This window comes from Natrix helvetica (assembly GCF_964273705.1).
Source record: "Natrix helvetica genome assembly, chromosome: 1".
Taxonomy (NCBI): domain Eukaryota; kingdom Metazoa; phylum Chordata; class Lepidosauria; order Squamata; family Natricidae; genus Natrix; species Natrix helvetica.
In genome coordinates this window covers 282,317,722-282,342,903 of record NC_138548.1, presented here as the reverse complement: position 1 = coordinate 282,342,903, position 25,182 = coordinate 282,317,722, and the positions used below count along the sequence as shown (strand labels likewise).

The following is a 25,182-nucleotide window of genomic DNA, read 5'->3' as shown; positions in this document are numbered from 1 at the left end:
ACAGTGTAACCGTCCTGGCAATGTCTTTGCCATACATACTAGAATATAAAGTTAAATATTATAACCACCATGCTTATTTACAATTGGTCTATTATGTACAAATATAAAGATATCATTTTTACATCCATGTTGCTTGTTCTTGTCATACATTTTCACTGTTATGATTTCATACGCAATTCTAATCTCCATTGTATAAATCTTAGTCATTGCTTATTTTGGATCTTTTCTTTTTTGTTCCAACCATCGATAAAATTTATCCCAGATCTTATATTCTGATTTGTCTTTGTTCTTCAATTCCCATGTCAATTTATCCATTTCAACACAAATCAGAATTTTCCTAATTGCTTCCTCTTCTTGTGGAATTTCCCTGTTTTTCCAGTTTTAGGCCATTCTTGCTGTCATAATATGTATTATTAAGTAATTACCCCCTTGTTATGTTTATCATTTATGATTCCCAAGAAATAGTTCTGGTTTGAATTCTATTTCCTCTTTGGTTATCTCCATCAGCCACCTTTGAATTTTCTGCCAATATTCTTTTATTTTTTTGGCATGACCACCACATATGGTAGTACGTGCCTGATTCATGATCACATTTCCAACAATTTGGCACTAAATTTCTAAACATTTTTCCGGATGTATATTATAGCTAAAGTTTATCACCCATGCTACCATTGTTTCCTTAACCTGCTCTTCTTCCATCTTATATTCCAATAAAAATTTGCAAATCTTCTTTATCAATTTATCATTTGTCCCCCAAAGGATCTTATCTATTGCCATCAACTCCCTATTAATGCGCCACTCTTTCATATCTTTCGAGTATGCTACACTAGGATTCTAATCTCAGGATCATGTTACAGGCCTAAGGCCTGTGCTGCTGTCAAGACTTAATAATCTGAATCTATCATTGGCACTGCATCTGTATAGCAGAACTTTGCAGTCTTGGTCTCTCTCCTGAATATTTGGTCAATTAACCCTGGAAAAGGCCAAATCAATAGTAAGAGAGAGTATCAGGGGCATTCGCTGTTAAAATGTCATCAACAGTACTGCTGAATTCTATCGCTAAATATTAGACATGAGCAGGGCAACTACATAATCTAAACTATTAAGTTTAGGTCCTTTCCACATCTCGCTTTGTTGCCCTCTCATTAACTCTACTGGTGGGAAGATTTCATAGGACTCCTTATTTGCAGAGTGTTTGCTTTTGTAGATCCAGGGCGGCAGAACTTTTACTCATGTTCTTATATGGTGCCCTAAGGTGTACTCTGATCACCCCAGTCATTTCAAATACAAGGGGCACACTGTCAATTTTATATTTATTATTTTTAAGGAATGCTAACCCCCTACTCTAACATCAAGCAGCCCAATATCTTCATCACCATATACAACTGCAAAACTTTTAATTAGATACATTGTTTTATTTTCCTACGGTATTATTTTTCTCTTCCCCAATAACAAATTATTGTGGTAAGGTATTTCTTTCATTTATCGTACTCATTTTATTGTAAAGGTTGGTCAAAGACTATAATAAAGATTATTTGATTTGATCTGATTTGATTACCCATAGGGGAAAAAAGGTAAACCGGGACAAACAACAGCATCATGGAAGAAAACTAACTCAGAAAAGAAAATTGTTACCCACAGAAAACAATGGAGAACATTAGCATAGCTGGGATTGTCACTGTATCCACACTATATCCCTACTCACCCAAAACAAAATTCATGATTTTAAATAAAATTCTTACACAGTATAAACTGCTTCTGTTCTACAAATTCAAACCAAAATCACAATACACTGCTCCCATTTTTTAGAGAGCAGTTTACCGGTGAAATAGACAACTTCTAGTAACCTGGCTCATATATAATGGGACTGTTCACACAACATGCTGCAATACATTTTATTTAGATTTATTTGCTATTTATTACATGTACATTACACCATTTTAGCCAGGGGTTCAAGGTAATTGCATTTCAAAAGTCATCCAAAAGTGCTCTGGACTGCATATAAATCCTCTGTCTAGCATGTCTCCTACTCAATGAAGCAGCAATGGTTTTCTGCAGAATTCTGGAAGACAAATGCAGATGTTTAAGAGTTGTCTTAAAGACAATGTTATATTGATATGATTCATTAGAGCAGAAACATATTTTATCAAGCTTGCACAGACAAACAAAAATCTGTGCTTTAATGAATTCCAGAGGAGTTATGTTTTTATCAGATGCAAAGCACTTGAACAGTTTTAAAGCGTGCATAATTCTTGGGCACTGTAATATTTTATCCTCTTGGTTTTAGTCATAATAGACTGAAAAACTTTGATTGATTCAAAGTTCACTAGTAATCTTTTATTGTTTTGTTAAGGATGGACTTCAACCTAAATGTCCTGTAACCGCACCTCAATTATATGACACTGGTTTCTCCTATGTTGGATAAGGAGCAATTGGGTATATTTCTACAACATACTAAACTTTAAACTGTTTTATACAAAGGTAGGCTAGGCACATTATTCGAAAATTCTTTCTTCCAAATCTAGAAAAAAAATGCCAAAATAGGGTCATGAAATTGCCTTTTGATTCTTCCAAAAATGCAATATTTGGGCAAACAGGCCAGTTTTGTTAGGCAAATGGCTCTCATTTCTACCCTTGGAACGAACCCCTGCTCTGAAACTTCACCTCTCCCAAAATTCTAGAACCATCCCACAGGAACAAATTTCAACACCATAATTTTGGGCCAGTTGGTGAGACAGGATCAAATAGGACCAGTTTTAAATGCTGTCTCCCATTTTATTTTAATTTGTACCTAAAACAAGAGATAAATGGTTTTCATGTTTTCCAGTTCTCTAAGTCATTGGTCCAGAAAATGCTTGATGTTTTGCTTTGCTCTTAAGTCAAAATTATATGTAGAAAATACATCAATAAATTTGCCCAAAACAAAACAAGTATATTGTCAACACAAGCAAACATTAGATAAGGCCACAAATATCAGGATAGACTGCAGTATTATTGAGAAATCAATTTTTGATAGAAAAAAAATCCCGAGCTGTGGTGCAAGAAAGAGAAATGTTCCTCTCTGCAAATTCATCTTCTGAATTGTGAATAAGGCATCAGTTTAACTTATCTTTAAATACACACTGTTTTTATGTATATTTGTCAAGCAGTCTTCTGGACACCTCTCAAAGAAAATAAATCACCAACATACTGGGTTGTTTCCAAGTACCAAATATGGGGAAGAAATTCTACTTTAAAAAACAATCATCTTAGTGGTACAACTATAATGAGCTACACTTATCTTTTTATCAATCCCGGGTATATCTCACACCCGCATCTTGTATTTCCTGCAGAAAAGCTGGAAGAGTTTTACTGTGGGAGTTTTATAGTTACGTTCTGTTTAATCCCGTCCTACTTTCTTTTTAAAAAAAGTCTTCGTCAGCTTTTTGCCAGCCTGGAGCATTTCGGCAACTGCCATTTTGCACAGCCAGCCCAGCAAAGAAACAGGCAGTGCAGCTCTGTACAGATCTACTCAAAAGTAAGTCGCCTCGTTCTGTAATATTTATTTCCAGGTAAGCGCACTGAGAATTGCAGCTTGAGTTAATGAAAAAGAACAATATTATCTGTTCACAAAAGGCCTGCCAAATTGCCGAGGCAGATTTATTATTATTTAGTTCTAGTACCTGCAGTATAAAAAAAATTACTCGATATCTCTTACAGCAGCCTTGCCCAAGTTGGCGCCTGCTAAACGCATGGCCGTACAATGTATGTAAAATGCCTACTGGTCAGGGAGTCTGACTATTATGGGCTCTGCGCTCCAAGTCGTCGGTTAGGGAACGCAATCCTTACAACCATATAGGGCGGCCGCAAGGATTACGAGGTAACCACGTCAGACATTTGCCAGGGCTGGGCAAGCGTGTTTTCTCTTTATTTTCCGCTTTAATGGTGGGAAGATGCCCAACTCCGGGAAAGGTTACTTTGCTGCCTCTTGCAAAGATGTGGCGCTTTTAATGCAGCCCCTCAACGGCAATTTTAACAAGGGGAAGCTCTCGCCCGCTTGTCTGTTTCTCATCGATACGGCCGTGAAACCTCTATCTGCAAGAGTTGTCAATAGTTTAAAACGCCTTCCCCCCCCCCCTCGCCCCGCGTGGTAGTTTACTCCAAATATAAACGACCGAAGCGCTTCGCTCGCTTCCGGCCACATAAATGTAGACTAAGTGCCTCTTTTTAAAAGGAGAAAAACACGCTTTTCAAGGCAGTTAGCTTCGGCCCTCAAACCCTACCAAAATTTAGTAACAGACAGACGCGCAGTTTCTTCGGGCTCCCTTCACTTTGGAGGAAGTCGGAACAACTTTCAGCAGATTCAGTTTGGCTCAAGCTTTGAGAAAACGTTCACTCTATTTCCAAACTCAGCCTAGGTAGACAGTTAAAACACGCAACTGGAGTCCTCCGCGGCGACCTCAACCCCCCGCGCTCCGAATGCTGACCGCGGGGCTTTGGCGTCGCTTTAAAGCGATTACCTATAGAGCGGCAAAAGGCATAAGAGAGCGGTTTTGCCCGTGGATTTCCTCCTATGCTAACCTTTTCTATCTCTACGGTTCCTCTCCCAGGCAGTCATGAGCTCCGAGCCTCGCAACCGCCAGCAGACTCTGGCTTTACGGAAGCAGTTCATCGGGTAGGTGCTTCGGCGGCGGATGAAAAGACCATCCTGTGTCGTAAAGTGCGAGACGCCCACCCACTCATTCCGCAGTAAAGGGGGAGCCGCTGCAATACACGCGCGCTGCGCTTCTGCTGCTTACGATTGGCGCGACGCCTTCCTCTCAGGGGGCTCGTCCCGCAAGAGCGACAGCTAAAGGCGGCAGCTACGTAGATCCGCTATTGGCCCCCATCGAGATGTTCACCCGTGAGATCAACTCGATCGCCCCGCACTGCCCGGATTTATTTCTATCTGTCTCGAGGATTTTCCGGAATACTCGAGTCAGCGATACAAAATGGTCTAGCGCCTAGGCGGCGTGATTCTTCCCCGGGGGACGAGCAGACAAATTTCTTCAGTTTGTAATCATTATAATTGTATAATTGAGTGTGTATCTAATTTGAAAACCCAGTGGTTGGTTTGTTTAGATATCTGTGGGTTAACACAAGTAAACTTCGTAACTACAGGTGTTTTGTCTTTCTATGTACAAGGACAGTTCAAGTACAGGTATCTCTAAATCTCTTGCTCTTGGAGGCAACTAGTGTTAAGGCATAATGACTGTAATCGGAATGTTTGTATTAGGAGCATGCACACTAAAAGCCAACCCGCACCACTGGCTTCACTTGAAAGTTGCACAACTCCTTTCATTACTAATGGCACAGTGAAGCATGGTCAAGGAGCTTGATAACCACTACAGATCAGGCATCTCCAAAACATGACCCACGGGCTGCATGTGGCACTGGACACTATTAATGTATATGATTTATATACATTAACTATCTGATATATCTGATATGTGGCTAAAGACAATTCCAATTCACTCAAAGTGGCCTAGGCAAGCTAAAACTTCCCTAGGCAAGCCAAAAGGTTTGTATACCCAGGCTAGATAATAGGGCAGTGATGGCGAACCTTTTAGACACCAAGTGCCCAAACTGCACACAAGCACATGCCCAAACTGAAAGGTGTGCATGTGTGCAAGCGCACACTTGTACAACCATGCTTATGCATGTGTGCACATGTGCAGCAGAAATCCAAGGACCAGCTGGTGGGCAGGAGAAAGGGCATCCCAACAATGGCAACGCAGCAAGGGGTAAGAACTTTTTCTTTTGTGAGCTTCTGTTTTGTCATTTGCAAGGCAGGGAAACAGAAGCTCACAAATGAAACGCCACAGAGATCTGACTTAGGGCGATGGCACGTGTGCCAGCAGAGGGCTGTGTGTGCCACCTCTGGCACGCGTGCCATAGGTTCCCCATCACAGCAATAGGGAATCCCACATCTACCCATATTATACTCATTGCATCCACCAAGCCTGTCACTTGATTTCCTGAGAAGTCTATTGTGAAACATTGTCTCAGGATCCAATATAATGTATTTTTCAGAGTATAAGACGCACCTTAGTTTTTGGGGAGGAAAATAAGAAATCTGCCTCTGCCTACCAGCATCCATGGTAGTCAGCTGACACATGGTAACAAGATCAGCCAATGAATAGGGCATAGCAACTAAATCACCCAATGAGGGCTATTTGGACTTTAAAATTTGCCATGTGAGCAACAAGGAGACAGGAAGGAGCCTGGCTTAGCAAAAACTGAAAGTGAAACTGCTTGTGTTTTGCTTGTATTTACTGCTATCTTGGAAAACCTGCTTTTGGTAATGTAATGTATATTATTATTTTGAATACTGCAGGATCAGTTACTGTGCTTTCTGAATGTGATTGCTGCTGCAAACTCTGACCAGCCAGGGCAGCTTCAGCACTTATTGTAGCCTGATTCAGCACAGCCGATTGGCGGGGTGATTGGACTTCCAGAATACCCCCAATTGCTGCCTCCATGCCTTGCGTTTTTGGCCTCTGACGGGGGTGGGTGCGGCTACATTCGGTGTATAAGATGCACCCAAATTTTCACGCTCTTGGGGGGAGGAAAAGTGCGTCTTATACTCTGAAAAATACGGTAGCTATAACTGCCTTGCAAACTCCCCTCCCCCCCAGCTCACGTTAATACAAGCCCTGTTCAGAAATATGTAATATGTTAAAAGCACTCATCAAGAGGGCTCAAACAGATAGCTTGCTTTCATACCGAAGGCCACATCAGTACATAAGTCCATCTAGGCCAGCAGTCCTAAAGACAAATATTGTGCTTGCCCCAGAGTGGACTCTGCAGGGTGGAGGTATGCCTTTAATGCACTGGGAATACCCAGAGGATATTTGGTCACTGTAAGAAACAAAATTCTTCGAGAAAGGGTTTGCCCTAATCCAGCACAACTATATTTATTTTCTTAGAACAAGTAATATTTTCAGTAGATAATTGACTTAAAACCACAATTTTGTATTATTCACTGTCATATCTCCTATAAATATGCATTACAAATATCACCTCAACAAATTCAACTTTGCGCTTTTGTTAAGACTTCCACAGATCAATTTGATTTATATATATATGATTGTATTCAGAGATACAATCATGCTAAAAATTCTTAAAGAAATCGACTTTTAGCTGCTCAAATTACTTGAAACCCAGTATGACTAAACTCAGTTCAAAAACATTTTCCTTAGAATTTGATTAAAATGGATGGATTATTTTATCATTGTAGCTATTTAAACCAATTTTGGTTTATTACCTCAAATCTGCAATACATTGACGGTAAAAAATTAATCTGTTCCAATTAAGTTTATTTTTTTAATACTTCATTAAAGGTCATCTTGCAAGCTTTTTTTTCCAGAAGATCCGGTGAAGATTATCCAGGCAAAGGGCCAATATATGTATGATGAAAATGGAAAGCAGTACCTTGACTGTATCAATAATGTTGCTCATGGCAAGTGTGAAATTATGTTCTCTTTAGTAAACTCTAACCTGTGTAGTCAGGTAAATATAAGTCCAGTCCTTTCTAAACTCAAAATATTTGTGTTTGATTCTTTCCTTTTCCATGGTTTAACTTGTCCATATCATCCATCCACAGTCGTAGCTTTATGTGGCCTGTGTTTGCTCTCTTAGACAGTATCTGCACCCATTCATTCACTTAATTCAAACCCTGCAGAATAAGAATAAATACGCTAACAATGATTCAGAATTATTTAGAAAAATAAAGGCTATAGTTGATATTTAAAAATTGGGGCGACCAAGACAACATAGGAGGTCATTCTACTTTTCTATGGAAGTGCACCCCTAGCAAGTATATCCGGTAACTGAAGTGACATCATGAAATTCTGCCTTTGATTTCCCAAGATTAGGCTGGAAATAAAATAAGTGAGGAATTATATGTATAGAACTGCATGGTCACTGAAATTACTATTTTCCCATCTTTATTTTTTAGTGGGGCACTGTCATCCTGAAGTGGTCAAAGCAGCTCATCAGCAGAATCTACTGCTAAATACAAACTCTCGGTATCTGCATGACAATTTGGTGGATTATGCACAGAGACTTTCTAAAACATTGCCGGAGAAGTTGTGTGCCTTCTATTTTTTGAATTCGGGGTAGGATTTGTTTATTTATTAATCAATAGATCATACAGGTATCTTTATATCTTCTTTGCAGAACAAGAAAACTGAAATTTGTTATCACCTCACGGACCTGTTTCTTAGGATAATCACATCTTTGCTTCTTTGGCATTTATAATACTTCAGTATTTGTTCCTTTAGTCAGAATGAATGAAAATATATTTTTCATTTTGTACAAAAAAGAAAAAAGCATTCATATTTTCCCTTATTTTCTATAATCAAAAGGCTTTTCATCAAACATTTCATTAGCAACTGTAATGAAACACTACATATAAATAAATGTAAAATTCTCTTTTAAAATTATATTTATTGTATCTGTATTTTTTTATTTTAACCATTCAACTAAAGTTTATTAAAAATTACATACATCTAGCACTAGTAATATTTCCATACCAGTATGCCCCCATTTGATACATATGAAACTACTAGGTTTATAAATGACTGAATATGAACAATGAGAAAACCTCAGAATTTTCCATTACAGATCAGAGGCTAATGATCTTGCTCTGAGACTAGCACGGCAATATACAAAGCATAAAGACGTTATTGTTATTGACCAGTAAGTATATACAATGTTTTAAATACCATTATATTACTATGTCCAATTCAGCTAGCAGGATCTACTCAATCTTAATTGAATTTAGAAAAACCTGAACTCATGTCCAGAACTTGGACAAGAAAATGCTGCCAGGGAATCTGAGGGATATAGGTTAGATTAGGAAGCCTTTTAAAAAGTATGACAAAGAGGATATTAATCATTTCCACATTGTTCCCTAGAAAACTATAAGAACATACTTTTATAATTATCAGAAGTTTAGTTTGGCTCAAGAATTTTTATTTTCTTTCAATAGTAATTGGAGTCACAAAATCTAGTGTTTCTGAAGTGAATTTTTAAATACCTAAAATATAACCTATATTTCATACTAAGAAGTATTTAGGTTATCAGTATTGTAAGTTTATTAAAGCTCATTTTTTTCAACTTGCATCTTCCTATTCTCCCAAGAAGCCAAGATCAAACAAACTGAATTCCTAATCTAGGTACATCCATTTAGTTTCAAAGTGTATGCGATCGCAAAGCCCGTGTTTTGAATTACAACTTGCATTTAATGTACACACATAGAATTTTGAAAATGTATCTTTATGGGAACTGTTTGCTTTCTAGAACATCAGCTGAGATATATAAAGGTATTATACATTAGAAAGTAGGTGCTTCAGTTTGGCAGTCTGGATGTGTACAATTTTCTGGTACTAATATTAAACCAAGGTAGAATTTATGTATTTCTGTGGATTATTGTGTTTTGTTTTAAGCGCTTATCATGGACATCTGACATCTTTGATTGATATAAGTCCATACAAATTCAGAAATCTAGATGGCCAAAAGGAATGGGTCCATGTGGTAGGCATAAGAGACTATATTAACACTTTTCTTGTTAATTTCCAATTCACCTAAAACAAAGAGGTCTAAACTATTAAACTTTTTTGAATAGGCTCCTCTTCCAGATATATACAGAGGATTATATAGAGAAAATCATAAGGATCCAGCCACAGCATATGCAGATGAAGTGAAAAAGCTTATTGACAAAGCACACCAAGAAAACAGAAAGGTAAAAATTGTCTTTGAAGTTTCTGTCTTTATCATTTTGGATTTCTTTTTAACATGGATTTAGTCAGCTATAAGAATTTTTTTTCTTCTCTTCTTTGTAGCAATTACGTACAAGAAATTTTGAAAAAAAATGTGTAGTATTCAGCTGCAGCTTCATTCATTATAATTTTTTACGTTTTGCTCCAGACAACTGTGTAAGCAAAATTGAGTAATGTTCCTGCATCCTAAAGAATCTGAGTGGCGAAACATCATCTTTGAGAATAAAGAAACACATTGTTGGCTATAACTCATAGTTCTTGGCAAGAAAAAAGTTCAAATGTATACTGTTGCTTAGCTAGTTAAGGTTCTTATGTGTTATAGTAGTAGTTACTCGACTGTAGTACCCAAGATTTCTAAATTAGAAGCTTTAATATATCCAAAAAGGCAGGTGCATGCACAGATGTATTATGTATGCATCTACTAATTACATTATATACACTTTCAGTTTGCTGCACTTTTTGTAGAATCATTGCCCAGTGTTGCTGGACAAATTATTCCACCATGTGGTTATTTCCAAAAGGTTGCAGAGTAAGTATTCATACTTTTCTTCTGTTTCAATTTATTCTAAACAGTATTCATATATTTTCTGTTTAGAGTAAACTTCCAAGTTAAGGACTTTTAAGGTGTTTAACTTTTGCAAGATCCAGTTTTAATTCCCAAAGATTTTAGTAATTAAAACTGAAATGATTTAACTTTACAAATATTTACTTTTTCTTGGTGGGATTTTGGTTTTGGTTGTTGCTTAATTTTGGAAAAGGTGAATTGTTGGAGATATTTGTTTTAACCCTAAATAAATTGTTCAGAAATACTGATTTAATAAGATATGTTCCATTTCTGCATAAATATATTTCTTGTTCTTTTAATAGGCATATACACAAAGCAGGAGGTGTATTTATTGCTGATGAAATTCAGGTTGGCTTTGGAAGAGTTGGCAAACATTTTTGGGCATTTCAACTTCAAGGAGAGGATTTTATTCCTGATATTGTAACTATGGGAAAGCCAATAGGGAATGGACATCCTGTGGCTTGTGTAGCAACAACAAAGGAAATTGCAGAGGCATTTTCAGCAACAGGAGTAGAATATTTTAACACAGTAAGCAGTCACCCACATTTTCATTATAAAATGCATCTCAGTATAGTTTGAGTGTTACATTATCAAATACTTGCATAAGGTATTTTACTAGATTGTTACTACATTATATGCAATTCTTACTGGCATATGATACTTGCTTTTAGCAAACAATTTTGTGTAGAAAATTTATTTTTATTTTATTTTTCCCTCCCATTCATAGTTTGGAGGAAATCCTGTGTCCTGTGCAATAGGCCTAACAGTCCTGGATATTATTGAGAAAGAAGAGCTTCAAACCCACGCTCTTCGTGTGGGAAACTTCTTTATGGAACTACTCAATCAACAAAAAGCTAAACATCCTCTAATTGGAGATATCAGGTATCAATTTTAAAACATTTACCAATTATTTAATATAAGAAGCATATACTTGCCACATAGTTCGTTAGCATGATTTTTAGCAGTCCCAAATTTCACATTTGTTTATTGTAACTTACTGTAACTTCATGTTTTACCTTGTTTTTTACAGGGGTGTTGGACTATTTATTGGTGTAGATTTAGTTCAAGACCAAGAGAAAAGATCACCTGCTAGCAAAGAAGCAGAATTCATCATAACAAGGTAAAGGTATTCTGAGATGTTTTGTTTATTTGCTTGAACAATTTAATTAGTTTAATTTATTGGTAGTGGAAAAGAGATCAGTACTTACTTTTAATTTTCTATCTCCTGAAATAATCTGTGAACAGTATCTCCATATTTCACAAGTGAATTAGATAGAGAAATTAGCAGTTTGCACACCTCTTTTCCATTACGTATGCAGAATTGTACATACCGTAAGTTATGGTAACTTATGGAATTGTACATACCATAAGTTACTATGATTCCATAGATTCTGCTTTTCTCTTGGGATGTATCAATCTGGCAGCTCCAATAGTAGCTGCCAGATTGATACCTCCCAAGAGGAAAGCAGAATAAAGGGAATCATAATAACTTATTGTAGTTACTACCAATGGCGAATCTATGGCACAAGTGCCACAGGTGGCATGTGGAGCCAGCACAGCAGCCCTCGGCTCCAGATTTTGGGCCTTCCAGAGGAGGCCATTTTTGCCCTCCCCCAGATTCATGAAAGCCTCCAGAGCCTAGAGGGGGCGAAAAAGAGGCCCAACCGGAAGTTCATTCACGAACTTCCAGGTGGGCTGTTGGGCCTGTTTTTCGCCCTCCCCAAGCTTCAGGAAAGCCTCTGGAGCCTGGGGGAAGGCGAAAATCCCCCCTCCTGCGCATACACGGTGGATCACTTGTGCATGCGCAGGTGGTTGGGCATGTGCATGATAGCACGTGCGCACAGAGTTTTGGCACACCTTTAGAAAAAGGTTAGCCATCACTGGTATATAGCAATGTAGTATATTAGTAATGTAGTTACTAATGCAAACTACCGATAGTAGTTTGTAATCTTGAAGAATAGAAAATGGTCATTAGGTTTAAGACATGATCTGATCTCAAAGGAGAGTTGTATTGCTTCTAGCAATTTATAAGGTACCTCTGGAACAGATGGCCTGGTGTACATTAGGTAACACTAGAATGTTCTATACCTGGATCCCCCTATTTGTATCCCCCTATTTCCTCCCTAGGCGCCCTAGGTATATTTTCAGATATGCATACTGAATTTATCAAAATCAGAACAGCTAGTAAGTTTGATTATATATACTAACTCAGGATTGTTACATGTTTAAATCCTTCCACTACTATGGAAAGAACAAATACTTTGATAGTTTTCCAAGTGTTAAGGATAGCTATAATATACTCTCAAAAAATACATAATGATCTGAGGTACATAAGAAAGGAATGGGAGAGATGAATTATTGAATAAAATGGGTTTATTGTTTAGTGTCCTTTTGGTCTTTGGACATGGATCTTAAATTAAGGTGTTAACATCTCTTTAGGTAAGAAAATAAAAAACACTCTTCCTATATCCCTCAGGGAACCCCTTTTCCCAATCTTAAGAACTGTATTCAATCATAGTGATCTCATATTGTGAGAAAAATTGTGACGAACCATTACAATCAAGCTATCAACCATGAAACATGTTAATACGCTTCCCCAAATGAAAACTCCACTCCCTTCACTATTAGCGTTACCGAGCTGATGCTTTAAGGGCTTCCCATTTGCCCTAAAGGCCTGCACCCCTCTGCTAGCTAGAAGATAAGGTTTTCCTGATCCTGTAGGACAGGAGTGTCAAACTCACGTCATCACATGACATATTGGGACTTCCCCCCCCCTTTGCTAAACTGAGCGTGGGCACGGCCAGCCAATGATGCAGGCCATGCGTTTGACAGCCCTGCTCTAGGAGGATTAAGTAATATGCTTGTAACAGTAGACTCTGCCAATCCCTATTCAGTCCTCCTAGGAAACCTTCTGAGCTGCTTGATGACATTTTGTTTCTTACATCAATTCTGGAAGGCTTGCCAGCCCATCTGGTAGATTCTGACAATAGTTGAGCATCTTGAGGGAAAGAGAGTGTCAACTACTGGGTCCATTCATTTAGTTCCAACAGTGAAGAGGATTTCCAGATCCGTTGCTTCCCTGCTGACGTGTGTCAGTGTTGGTAGGAACACATAGAGTTAGGGCTGGAAGTTACAAAGCCTCAAATTCTTCTGCCTTGGAAGCAGGAATTTTGCATTGATCCTCTTTTTGCTGTTGCTTCACTTAAGCAAATCAACTCCAGAGTACCCCATGCTGTAATCTGCTTCCATTTTTAAACCTTCATAACCTGATGGCTTCATTCTGACCCTTAAGGTTCAACACGATTCTGTATTTTCAATTCCTTTTGGGAACCGTGAATAAAATGGGGGAAAATCCTGACAGGAGTTACTTTGATGGTACTTTATGGTTATGATATTTTTGCCAATTCTTGGTGGCCCAGAACATCCTTTTGTATACCTGGACATGGTAGAATTTTTTTTCTTCAATCCTACAGCATATTCCAGCTTGATTTTATATGTATAGAATCATATACATATCTACATATTTATTAGGAAGTATCTTTTCCGCTGGGCTTTTCACCCCTGGTGAGTTTAGAGGGCTGTGTCATAGTGATGGTAAGCTGCAGGGCCAATAAACTATTTTCAGGGGTGAAAAAGTACTGCTCAATCTTTACTATAACAATTGGATAAGGATTTCCTCTGTAATCTGGCATTTCTTAGGGCTATGGGCAATTACATTTTTGTACTTGTGTTTTTATCAGCATTTGTGTGAGCAATTTACAGAACAATGTCATCTCAGGAAGGGCTTGTATGTGACCTGACCTTGGATAGGTGATCCACATCTGTGTTTTAACTAACACCAGACCACATCATGGAACTGGTCTTGCAGTTCCAGGTTCCACTCTCCGGTATCTTGAATTTACTGATTATGCTGAAATAAGAATCATTTCACCAAGACTATTGAAGCGTGCACCCTATTCCTCAGCCAACTTACTAGTAGGTTTTTGGGAGGGGGGAGGAGCAGTGAACATTTTCTGAGATTTGGCCTATTTTTCTTTCTATCTCTACACATCATTGCCCTATCATTAGCTCAGTGATTAAAGCTGATAAAGGAATAAGATCCACTTTGTCTCAAGGAGACAGAGCCAAGGCTAAAGGGGGCTTCTTTCCAAAGGGCAAAAAAGCAAATGCTTGACTCTAGCTTCATGTAAAGAGTAATTAATCCTTTCAGATTGATTCTGTCATTCCAGTAGTGGAAGCCATGACATATGTTGAAAGCCATCATGGTTGCATAATGAAGGCAGGCAAATTTAAAGGGGACCTTATGATTTTTCCATCTCCACCTTAAAAGTATTTAGGAACATGTAAGCTTCTTGGTTATGCAGGGTCTCAATGCCACTATAAGAGTGCATGCTTCAGACAGATCTTAAAGCCTACAGGTTTAAGAAAAATGCCAAATCCTGCCAAAAGTCATAACCCCCATTGTGCCCAACAATGGATAAAGCTCATATATATCATTGTAAATGTGATTTTATATTATTATACTAATCCAAGTAAATAACCTATGCTTCTCCTCCTAAAATCAATTTTTTCTAGATTAAAGGAAGAATTCATTATGCTGAGCACAGATGGGCCAGGCAGAAATGTGCTTAAGTTCAAGCCACCACTGTGTTTCAATACAAAGGATGCAGAGTTAGTTGTTGATAAACTTGATACGATATTAACAGGTAAGTAGAGGAAAGCTCTTTAAAATTGGTTTATATAATACATTTTTGAAGCTACATTGCCTGTCTTGCATGCTATAGATTGAGCTAAGCTGTCTTAAGAAATAAAGCATGTTATACATAAGCAATAATGTTCAAAGATTTTGCAGTCTGAAAGCTTGTTCTAAGAACATCAATCAGTTTGCCAGGCCTCTTTCTCAGCTATTTCTCCCCAGAAAGAAGCAGTTAAGGAACTAAAATTACTGTATCTATTTTGTTCTATGTGTACAGTTTACATATGCAAAATTACATGGAAGCTCTTCTTTACTGAATGACTTTCCTACTAAATTCTTTATGAGAATACACCAATTATTTTTTTCTCTATAAATAGACATCACTATAATGGAAAAACAAGCCTGGGTCTAAATGGGAAATAGTTTTTAACTTTATGATAGTCACCTTTAATAAATTCTATTTTTCATTTTAGCTTTTTGGGGGAGGGAGGATATGAGAATAAAGAGACTGAATCAGAAGACCATAGGAATATTTTTGTGCCACAGGAATGACAGATTTTCATTCTCAATTATATGTAAATAGTAATACTGGCCCATGACTAACGGGCAGACAACAATCATGTTCTAATTGAATATTTTGCAGAATTGGAGAGAAGAAAAACCTAAAGATAACGATTTCCAAGATTACAAGAGGTAAGCATTCATGTACTATTATTATATGCAAAAGGCATATTCTTTATGCAGAAACCATTAATTTCATTATCCTGAATTTCAAATCATATTCCAACAATATACAGTCAACAACAGCATGTCAAGCATAAATTATAAAAAAATTAACTCGCTGGCTTTTCCATGTGAATACTGAATTCTTTTATCCATTTTTTACAGGATACAGGCATGGTGCAGAATTCTACCATTTTTCTACACTTGAAATTACAATAATAAAATTCTGCCTTCTTTAAGCTTTCTTAATACAGTATGTAGCTTTATTGTATTGCTGACATTATTTTTAGCAATACAGTTTGTGATTTTTCAGCTCTTATTGCTATTATCTCTACTAATGCAACTATTAATATAGTAGAGGAAAATATAATTTATCCAGAAAATATAGCTTGTCACCCTTGTGTTATACAGGTTGCAGGACAATATATATGTATATTCTTATTTTTACCTATATTTCACAATTGGCACCTAATAAGTCCATTTTCTTTGTAACATTAACAAATTGGTAGGCACCCATTATTTAATAAAACATGCAAACATTAGACTCATGGGAATTCTTTTTGTAAGATTTGTAGCATATTATAGAAATGTTTTATTTACAAAAGTAAGTATTGTTGCCAATGCTGACAACCTATTTTTATTTGGAAAGCATAGCTCTCCCATTACAGTAATTCAGAAATAAAGGGGAATGCTTATTTTAAGAAGCTGACAGATCAAAAAGTATTTATACCAAAAATATTGTAACCAATGAAAAGCAACCCATTTTCTAAGGACAGTGTCTGACAACTACTATCTTCAAACATGTTACCTGTTTTTCTGTACTATTGAGATGGCATTCCATCACTAAAAATAGTTCTGCTATGTCTCTCAGTCATAACAGTATCAAATTGGTACCTCTTATTTCTCCATAAGCAGTTTCTTTCCACTTTCAGCTATAGCTAATTTTCTGTATTTCACTAGAAAATACATTTTTCTAGTGTAAAACCCTGTTCACATTTGCTATGTCAGGCTCTGATGTTTCAAGCCCTAAGACCTGTGACTTAAAAGCAAATGAAAACATTTTTTAAAAAAATTGGTAAAATGTGCTTAACAAAACTTCAGTATTCTTTTATGCTGCACATTAATAAAAAGTCTTACATATCAAAACATGCAAAATATAGCACTAGTATTAAACTATCTACACTTGGAGCAGTCATAAAACTTCCATTCTTTGGGGCACAAAAAACATAGGATGAAAACAGTATTTAAATATTCAAAAGCAAGTAAGGTTGGAAAGTCCACTGTCACATCCATTACAGAGAACAAAAATGCGTTTTTAAGTTCATAGCCAGAAACAAGACAGATAATTGTAATTCTAGTGTAATGTGAACATGTCTTTCAGGAACTCCTGCTGGATATCCAATTGATTATAATAGATGATTGATGGTCAGAAAAATTGCATAATAGTCATTTTATGTCTAAATGAATTAGCAGTTCCTGATCAGAGGTAACTCAGATATAGGACTACCTACTTCTACCACACTAGCTCATATGTTCTGGAGTGTAGTAGTTATTAGTTTCACTTTCAGAAGAACTATATTTAATTCACTTTCAGTTAGTAGGATTTGACGTTCTAGCAAATAAGTCTTGAAAATGTTCTCGTATCATTGTGGACAACTTTTTTGTAAGTATTTAGGTATATTTTCAGTAGCCTTTTAATTTCTCACAGGACACAGTACAGCATGACTGAACTACTGGACTGTCAAAATCAAAACTCATTTTCAAACCTTATTTGTTACTTTCAAGCAAACCATGCAGATTACCATATAAAAATGGTCAAAAATTAAATAACTGGAGCCAGTCCATAGCTGTTGTTAAATGAGCTTAAACAATGAGTTCTAATTTGGGGTTAATATCTATTATTATACAATTAAAATCTATGTTCATAACATATTATTTATCCCATGCATAAGTGACTGTGTTGTCTCTCGAGAGACAACTTCCTCTTCCAAACCTAGTTTTAACCATGGCTGTTACACATGCAATTAAAACTTCCATCAAAACAGGTGTCATTGTAATATCTTTGATTTAAGCAAGAAATTATTATTCTAAATAAAAAATGCATGATATTCTTCTGAGCTTATACCCAGCTAAGGCAAGCTATATTTTTAGAAACTTTAAATGTAGAATTTAATGTACTTATTGTGCATTAAAGATCTTTACCCATATTTGACAGTAGAACTGCTATCGCCTATTATCTACTGAAAATAGTAACATGACTACAATAGCTCGGAATAAGCTTGGAAGAAGCTATAGAATAGTTGAAAAAAACTTGGAAACAGTACTGAAAATCCAATGTTTACGAGCTTTAATATTTGCTTAATAATTTTAGCATGAAATGTTTAATTTCTAAATACTAATAAAACACATAAGAGTACAAAAGCCAGTCAGATTGACAGATTTAAGTATGATCAATTAACCTAGGGAAGGTTCAAATATAATGAGTGTACTACATAAGCATCCAGGAGTTTTGTACATATGTTATTGAGCATGTTTTCAGATTTTGAAAGCAGTTAAATTGAACTTGCATATACAAAAAAGCAGACTATAGTGTAAGCATGTCTAATATTGTCTTGTGTGTGTAAATACAGCCTTGAGCCCTTCAGTATTTTAGGTATTTAATTCTACAAATTTACTCCTATATTCCTATGACCTTTATTCCTATGCAAGGCAATAATACACTATTCTTAATCCTAAAATTTGCCTGAAATATAATACTTGTTCCGCTTCCTGGTTTTTCCTACCTCAATAATACTTTGAATTTGTGATTAAACAATTAAGCTTTGGTGGTCTTTCATCAATTTTATGGTTAAAACATGCTCTAAACCCAACTTCTAAAATTTACGCATCCAACCAGCCACCAGCATTTCTAATGAAATTCTAAGGCTTCTTTTCTCTGAGCTACAAAAGGATAGCTGGAATAATGGCACAGGATACTGTATTATGCTTTTTTATTCAAAAGCTAGAATAGCATCAATATCCATGTCATGGTGAATCAGAACACATGTAAAATACCTTACAATACATTAGATTCCAAAAAGGTACCAAAAAGTACAGTAAAATTAACACTTCCATTACAGGAAATGTATGACACAAAACCAATACAAAATAAAAAGGTGGAAAGTGATACTGGTTCCCTAAGATGCATCTCATTCTGTACAACTGGAATAACGTGGTTAACTCCAACGGGCAGAAGCTGCAGCTTTAAGCAGACCCCTCAAAATCATTTCAATTTAACCTATCAATAAAATCATTAATCTTCAGCAAGGCTGAAATTTACACACCACACTCTCTAGACAACTATTATCTGTAAATATTAAACAAAGACATTTCCAGGGAAGTCTTCAGATACACATAACAGGCCATAGAAATGTATTGTAAAGTTAATTTTGGTACATAATTGTAATGTCCATCTACAGCATTAAGTACAAAACATATGCAGTAGTTTTGTGCATTAGAGCATGCCACTGCATACCTGAATACTTTTGATCAATATGGCTTGTAGTTATTCTGATGACCACGTCTTGGAGCCTTCCCATAATTTGAACTGCCTTGACCTATAAGTAAGCAATCAAATGCATTAAATTAGTATTTAGTCATGCTTGCAGGTATCTGTAGCCAGGTCCCATCCAAAATACACATACACTAAATAGTTGTAGTCTTGACAGCTACATCCTATATTCAAAAACTCTTCTATAGAAGGAAAATCACCTGGAAAACCCTGTATTTTAGAATCTGTCCATTCTAGAGTACTGAATGCAATACGTACCTCTTCTTCCACCTCTTCCTCGGCCGCCCCCAGAACCAAACTGTTGCTGCTGATATACTTCTTTTGGCTGTGCTACCTTAATTTCACACTGAAAAGATTGTAATGTAAAACAGATGTTCTTAACATTCAATACTACATATACATACCACAAGTTATAAATGTTCAAATATCTGGGTTACAAAAATACTTTCCAAATAATGAAATCTGAAGGCAAATATTCTAGAGAACACTTCTGCTGCACAGACGTTAACACTGTACTAGAATTTATAAGATATAATCTATAAACTCAGTACCTCTTTCAAACTCTCAAACTGCATAAACCCAGTTTACATGATTAAATTTCCATAAGCTGTCTGAAACCAGGAAACAGGTTAAGCAAAATACGGTTAACTATGGCTAAATATATCACATGAATATAGCAGAAAGTGCACATGGTCCTTGACTTAACCACCATTCATTTAGCAACCATTTGAAGTTACAATGGCACTGAAAAAAGTAAATTAGGAATAGTCCTCACACTTATGACAATCACAGTATCCTGTCACATGATCAAAACTCAGGAACTTGGCAACACACGTGTATTTATGATAGCTGAAGTATCTTGGGGTCATGTGAAGCATAGTCAATGGGAGGAAGATGTATTAACTTAATGAACATCTGATTCATTTAACAATCATGGAAAAAAAGGTCATAAAATCTGGCAAAACTCACTTAAACAAACACATTGCTTAGCAATAGAAATTCTAGCCCCAATTGTGGTCTTAGTCAAGGATTACCTGTGTCCACATATTTTTCATCTGATAGTTCTATGAATGCCAAGCACATGAGTTTTAAACTGTTAAGACACTGACTATAACCCAAAACAGGGCAACATGTGCCTCCCAAATATTGTTGAATTACATCCATCATCCCTCATCATTTTCATGGAATTATTGCAACATCCAAAGTTCCAGCACTTCCCACTATAAGCTCTGCTCTTAAAATATGCTTCCACATTCTACCACTATTTGTATTTTGCTCTATATCCTTCTGCTTCAAGCAGTCCATATTCTAATCAAGCAACTTCCTATTTTTGGCTAAGTTACCTAGTGTTATATTAATGTTTTCATGTCTTCTTATTAAATTGATTTTCAAAAAAGTTTATTTCCTTACTATTCACAGGATCTAAGCAAATTAATAAAAATTAACAGAAAATGCTTCTTTAAGTCCATTGTTTAAGAAACCTTTATCCTTCTAGCTATAATCCTAGTTCAGGGAAAGAACTATAGAGAAAGTAACAAAAGAAAAATACTTCCTGTTTTGAAAGTGGTTGCATTTTAAAGAGTGACTTTGAGGACAATGGGGATTATTTCCAATGATATCATATTGTTAAGATCAATATTTTTGACCTAGTTTGCAGTTATGGTTTATGAACAGAAAGGAAGCAAAACTAAAAATCAAGCACCATGTCACAGGCTCTGGAAGCTGTAAAAGGGGTGATAAAGGCCTGTTATATTGTTGATCACTTAAGTGACCCAGGCTGAGATATTCAAATAACAGTAGTATACCAGCAATATATAAATACAACTTATGTGTCTACAGATTCCATCCTTCCTGCTTACATTATTTATACGCCCCATCAACAAATGTGATCCACATAATATTACTTTTTGAGGGAATAATAATCTATAGTTTCTAAGTCTGAGATGCCACTGGCTGTTTTCATGAAATTGTACATAACTAATACTACTTTCATACAAACTAGCCCTGTTTTTCAGTAATTGCTAAAGTATGTTAAATCATATTTAATGGTAGGCACTATGTATTTCTCAAATTATATTTCGCTATTAACTAAAACTTGTTAGGGATAATCTAATGAAAAATATTATGGATCACTTTAAAAGTAAATAGGCAGCATATAAATTTAATATTGTCTAGAAACAGTTAGCCCTCACTTCTTGGGAAAAAAGACATGCACATTGTAATACCATCTACAATTGCTGATGTTCAAATCTTTGATTATGCAAAGGAAATTAAATTAAACTGGATATTTTCTAATTCTGTAGTGCAAAAACAGATCTCGTGGCTAAAATATTATACAATATACCGTACTCATTTAGTCTGTTTCCTATATAATATCCACATTCAAAATAAACTTTGTGTAATTCTTTTTCTTTTCACCTCCCAACCATGTGCAAGATCTATAGAGTGAATAGATTCCAATCTACTATACATAAGCAAAATTCTTACCTTACTACCACTGACATTGTGGAATTTTTTCTCTAATATTTTCTTCACTGGTTCTTCTTCCTTAAATGTGATGAATACAAACCCTCTTCTTTTATTGGTCTTTGGATCCATTGGAAGTTCAATCGCTTCAATCTAAAGAAGCATAATATTTCAAGTTTATTGGAATTATGTACATTACCTTATTCAGCAATTCTGGTCAATCTCTATCTCTTATTTCTTCAGGGTACAACAGTCTTGTGTTACAAACTGCAATTTATTAAGCACTAGGAACTTAGTAGATAAGCTACATTGATAAAATAATGTAACAAATGCAAACTATTATTACTCTGCAATATTGTTTTTCATAATTTGCAAATTTCATCTAAGGATGACCATTTGGTGCTCTAAACAATTAAGTCCTATTAGAATTTACTATATATTATGCCACAAGGAAACACAAGTACCGAAAGCAATAAAAATAGATTTATGATACATTTGTCAGCCGTTTAAATGCCCTGATGTAACCAATTCTAATTTAATCAAATATGTATGTGTATTGCACACCTGTTATAAGAATCAATCTCTGGATAATATACCCCATATTTCTACCTACAATTACTGTGGATTGAAACAATTTGCTTCACTATTTTCAAGTTAAACTTGCATCAGATTATATACCTCTCCAAACTCTCCAAAATATTCCCTGATTTTGTCTTCTGTTGCCTCTGGGTTAAGTCCACCAACAAATATTTTCTTCACAGGATCCTTTTTCATTGCCATTGCTTTCTTAGGATCAATCACTCTTCCATCTAATTTGTGTTCTTTTTGCTCCAAAACCTACAAAGCAGTTCATCAAATCAGGATGACAGAACATTTATAACATTAACAATAGTCTAAGTAATGTATCTAAGTCTATCACTCACCTTATCAACACTTCCTGCTTCTTTGAAGAGAATGAATCCAAAACCTCTTGATCTGCCTGTATTAGGATCCATCTTTATTGTGCAATCAGTTACTTCACCAAATTTAGTAAAGTAGTCTTTTAAGTCTTTTTTGCTTGTATCCCAACTAAGACCACCAACAAACATTTTCCTGCAACAAGGCAAGTAAGACACACTGAGAAATGATCACTGTTACCATAGCAATACAAGTAGTCCTCAATTTACCACCACTGACAGTTCAGTTACTGAAAAAAGTAACTTATTACCATTTTTCACATTTAAGACCATTGCAGTATCCCCAGTCACATGATCAAAATTCAAGGATTTGGCAAATGGTATGCATTTACGGTAGTTGCAATGCCCTCATGGTTTTTTGATCACCATTTGTAATCTTCCCAGCTAGCTTCTAATAAGCTAAATCAAAGAATAAAGTTGGATTCACTTAATGAATCCACTTAACAGCAGTGATTCATTTAACTGTAGCAAAAAAGGCTGCAAAATGGGGCAAAACTCAATTGCCTTATTTAATAATGGAAATTTGGGGCTCAGTTGCAACCATAAGTTGAAGACTACCTGCATTTCATCATGTCTCAGTATAATTGAACTTCTGTAATTTGTGATGTATAGCATTTCATAAAACAAGTTTATATAGTTATATTTGTGGTTCAATTGCCTTCAATTTCAGGCCCTGAGATACAATAAAAGCTAAGCAAACCAAAGTATTTTACTAACAGTCGTTATAAAAATTAATGATTCTAACTCAAGTTTTGAACATACAGCCTTCATCAAGACTCAAACTTTTTGTTTAAATGATTACTGGTTTGATTTTCTATTATAATAAGCTGGCTCTATTACAAACTTTAGATATATCAAAGACTCCTGGCATTTCAGTTTGGGTGTATGTAATTATGTAAAAGGATGTTTTTGTGGGAGTCCACTTAAAGTCCAGACTTTCCCTAAGAAAATTTAATGGAACAGGAAAAAACATACAAAATGGGAGATAAAATATAGTAAACAACTCAGTATCACTTATACAAGGATTATGCTGGAGTTATCTTATCCCCTAAAGAAACTAAACTGCATACATGCTAATCGATCTGCAATTGCTAGTTAAATTACACTGCCAGCAAATAATTTCAGAAACATATGTTCAGGTTCAAAGTTCTTAAGCAGCTACTTGTGACTCCCATCGAACTAGCACGTTAATATATTTTAGGGAGAAGGGGTCATTTACCTTTTCAACTTTTAGTACAGAAGCAAGGGCAGCAAGCTGTCCTCAAATGGCACACAAAGGAAAAAAAGGGGGGGGAGGCCTAGACTACTGCCATTTCAGGAAACCAGGAGCCTTAACCGCCCCTCCTTCCCCCCCCACCACATGGCGCCAACAAAAGGCAGCTTCAAGAACAAAGGAGGACCGACTGCTGCAGCCCGGTTTCGGCTCATTGTCTATTTCAACGGCAAAGGCAAGGCCAGAAAAGGAAGGACCCGCACGCCAATCACCCTCGGCAAAAAAGAGAGAGAGATCTCAGGCAAGGCAAGAAAAAGCGTTAAGGACGGGATTGGAGCCGAGCCAAAGCAGCGGGTTCGGGCCTGTCACTCCTCCGAGCAGGTTGTCGCCGTGCATGGCGCCGGAAACCACAGAATGTGGGCGGGGGCAAGCCAACGAGGCCCGCCAACCTTACCCCGCATCCTCCTCGTTCTTGCTTGCATTTATCTGATCGCCTTCGGCTCCATTCTGGCTGCCACTAGCTTCTGCAGAAGCTACCGATTGCCCTGCCTCCTCGCTTTCTCCTTCGCCGTCTCCCTCCTCTCCGGCCTCGGCCACCACCACCGCCGCCGCCACCACCTCTTCCTCTTCCTCCTCCTCTTCAAGCTGCTGATCCGGCTGCAACAGCTCCTCGTCGCCGCCACTCACGGATTCCTCGGCCTCCGCCTCGGCCTCGGCCGCCGCCGCCGCCGCTTCGTGCCCGTTTTGGGTGGCGCCAAACTGGTGCTCCACCTCGGCCATGATTCCCTAGCCCAGAAAAAGTGCGCCGCTGCCTCGAACCTGCGTAAAGCGACAACAACGGAAGTTCTCTCCCTTCAGCGAGGCCTGCGAAGGGGGGGGGGGGGGAAAGAGAGATGGCGCCTCCAGACGCACGGAAGGAAGGAAGGAGCGCGCGCTCCACTCGGCCTCGCCACGCGAAGCCAAGCGCCGCCGCCGGCCCCCACCCCCGCCTCGGGTTCCCGAGACTCACGTTTAAACGCCGCTCGGCTCGCCTTTCCCAGGAGGAACCGGAATCCGGTCCTTAAAGCTTCGTCGCGAGCCTGCCGGTCTCTGCCGATGTCGTCAGCGGCGACCAGCGGCTCCTCCCCTCCCGCGCAGTTCCTGACAGACAAACGGACACGACGGCGCACAGCTATCCGGGGGGCGAAAGCACGCTCCCGCCTGGCCTCCT

General features: G+C 37.2%; 2 protein-coding genes across 5 annotated transcripts; one reads left to right on the top strand and one right to left on the bottom strand.

The window, feature by feature from the left end:
* Positions 1-1,872: 1,872 nt before the first annotated feature.
* HNRNPAB (heterogeneous nuclear ribonucleoprotein A/B) lies at positions 1,873-25,133 on the bottom strand. Of its 4 annotated transcripts, none has more exons than XM_081942069.1 (8): positions 24,982-25,133; positions 24,427-24,836; positions 22,727-22,895; positions 22,482-22,640; positions 21,825-21,956; positions 19,596-19,683; positions 19,302-19,383; positions 1,873-2,062 (listed from the first exon to the last, which is right to left on the bottom strand). In XM_081942069.1, exons 2-7 carry the CDS (start codon positions 24,750-24,752, stop codon positions 19,316-19,318), a joined length of 942 nt encoding a protein of 313 aa, XP_081798195.1. In that variant the 5' UTR covers positions 24,753-24,836; positions 24,982-25,133; the 3' UTR covers positions 1,873-2,062; positions 19,302-19,315. The 4 variants fall into 4 exon arrangements, with proteins under 4 accessions (XP_081798195.1, XP_081798194.1, XP_081798192.1 ...); XM_081942068.1 differs by lacking the exon at positions 1,873-2,062 and adding an exon at positions 7,568-7,696; XM_081942066.1 differs by lacking the exon at positions 1,873-2,062 and having other exon boundaries at positions 18,763-19,383; positions 24,982-25,132.
* On the top strand, positions 3,327-18,653 carry LOC309386512 (5-phosphohydroxy-L-lysine phospho-lyase-like). The gene is made up of 14 exons (XM_081941956.1): positions 3,327-3,517; positions 4,590-4,654; positions 7,362-7,480; positions 7,979-8,138; positions 8,647-8,721; positions 9,471-9,558; positions 9,650-9,766; positions 10,250-10,332; positions 10,671-10,896; positions 11,096-11,250; positions 11,399-11,488; positions 14,944-15,074; positions 15,708-15,757; positions 15,953-18,653. Exons 2-13 carry the CDS (start codon positions 4,596-4,598, stop codon positions 15,728-15,730), a joined length of 1,326 nt encoding a protein of 441 aa, XP_081798082.1. The 5' UTR covers positions 3,327-3,517; positions 4,590-4,595; the 3' UTR covers positions 15,731-15,757; positions 15,953-18,653.
* Positions 25,134-25,182: the final 49 nt, after the last annotated feature.

What these genes read in the sequence shown, in the direction of transcription:
- LOC309386512 (XM_081941956.1), top strand. Translation starts at nt 4,596, where the DNA reads ATGAGCTCCGAGCCTCGCAACCGCCAGCAGACTCTGGCTTTACGGAAG. An exon ending in AAAAGGAATGGGTCCATGTG is followed by an intron (nt 9,559 to 9,649) that starts GTAGGCATAAGA and finishes TTTTTTGAATAG; the next exon opens with GCTCCTCTTCCAGATATATA. An exon ending in GCAGAATTCATCATAACAAG is followed by an intron (nt 11,489 to 14,943) that starts GTAAAGGTATTC and finishes AATTTTTTCTAG; the next exon opens with ATTAAAGGAAGAATTCATTA.
- HNRNPAB (XM_081942069.1), bottom strand. Translation starts at nt 24,752, where the DNA reads ATGGCCGAGGTGGAGCACCAGTTTGGCGCCACCCAAAACGGGCACGAA. An exon ending in ACAATGTCAGTGGTAGTAAG is followed by an intron (nt 19,684 to 21,824) that starts GTAAGAATTTTG and finishes CAATCTTTTCAG; the next exon opens with TGTGAAATTAAGGTAGCACA. An exon ending in AGGAAGAGGTGGAAGAAGAG is followed by an intron (nt 19,384 to 19,595) that starts GTACGTATTGCA and finishes GCTTACTTATAG; the next exon opens with GTCAAGGCAGTTCAAATTAT.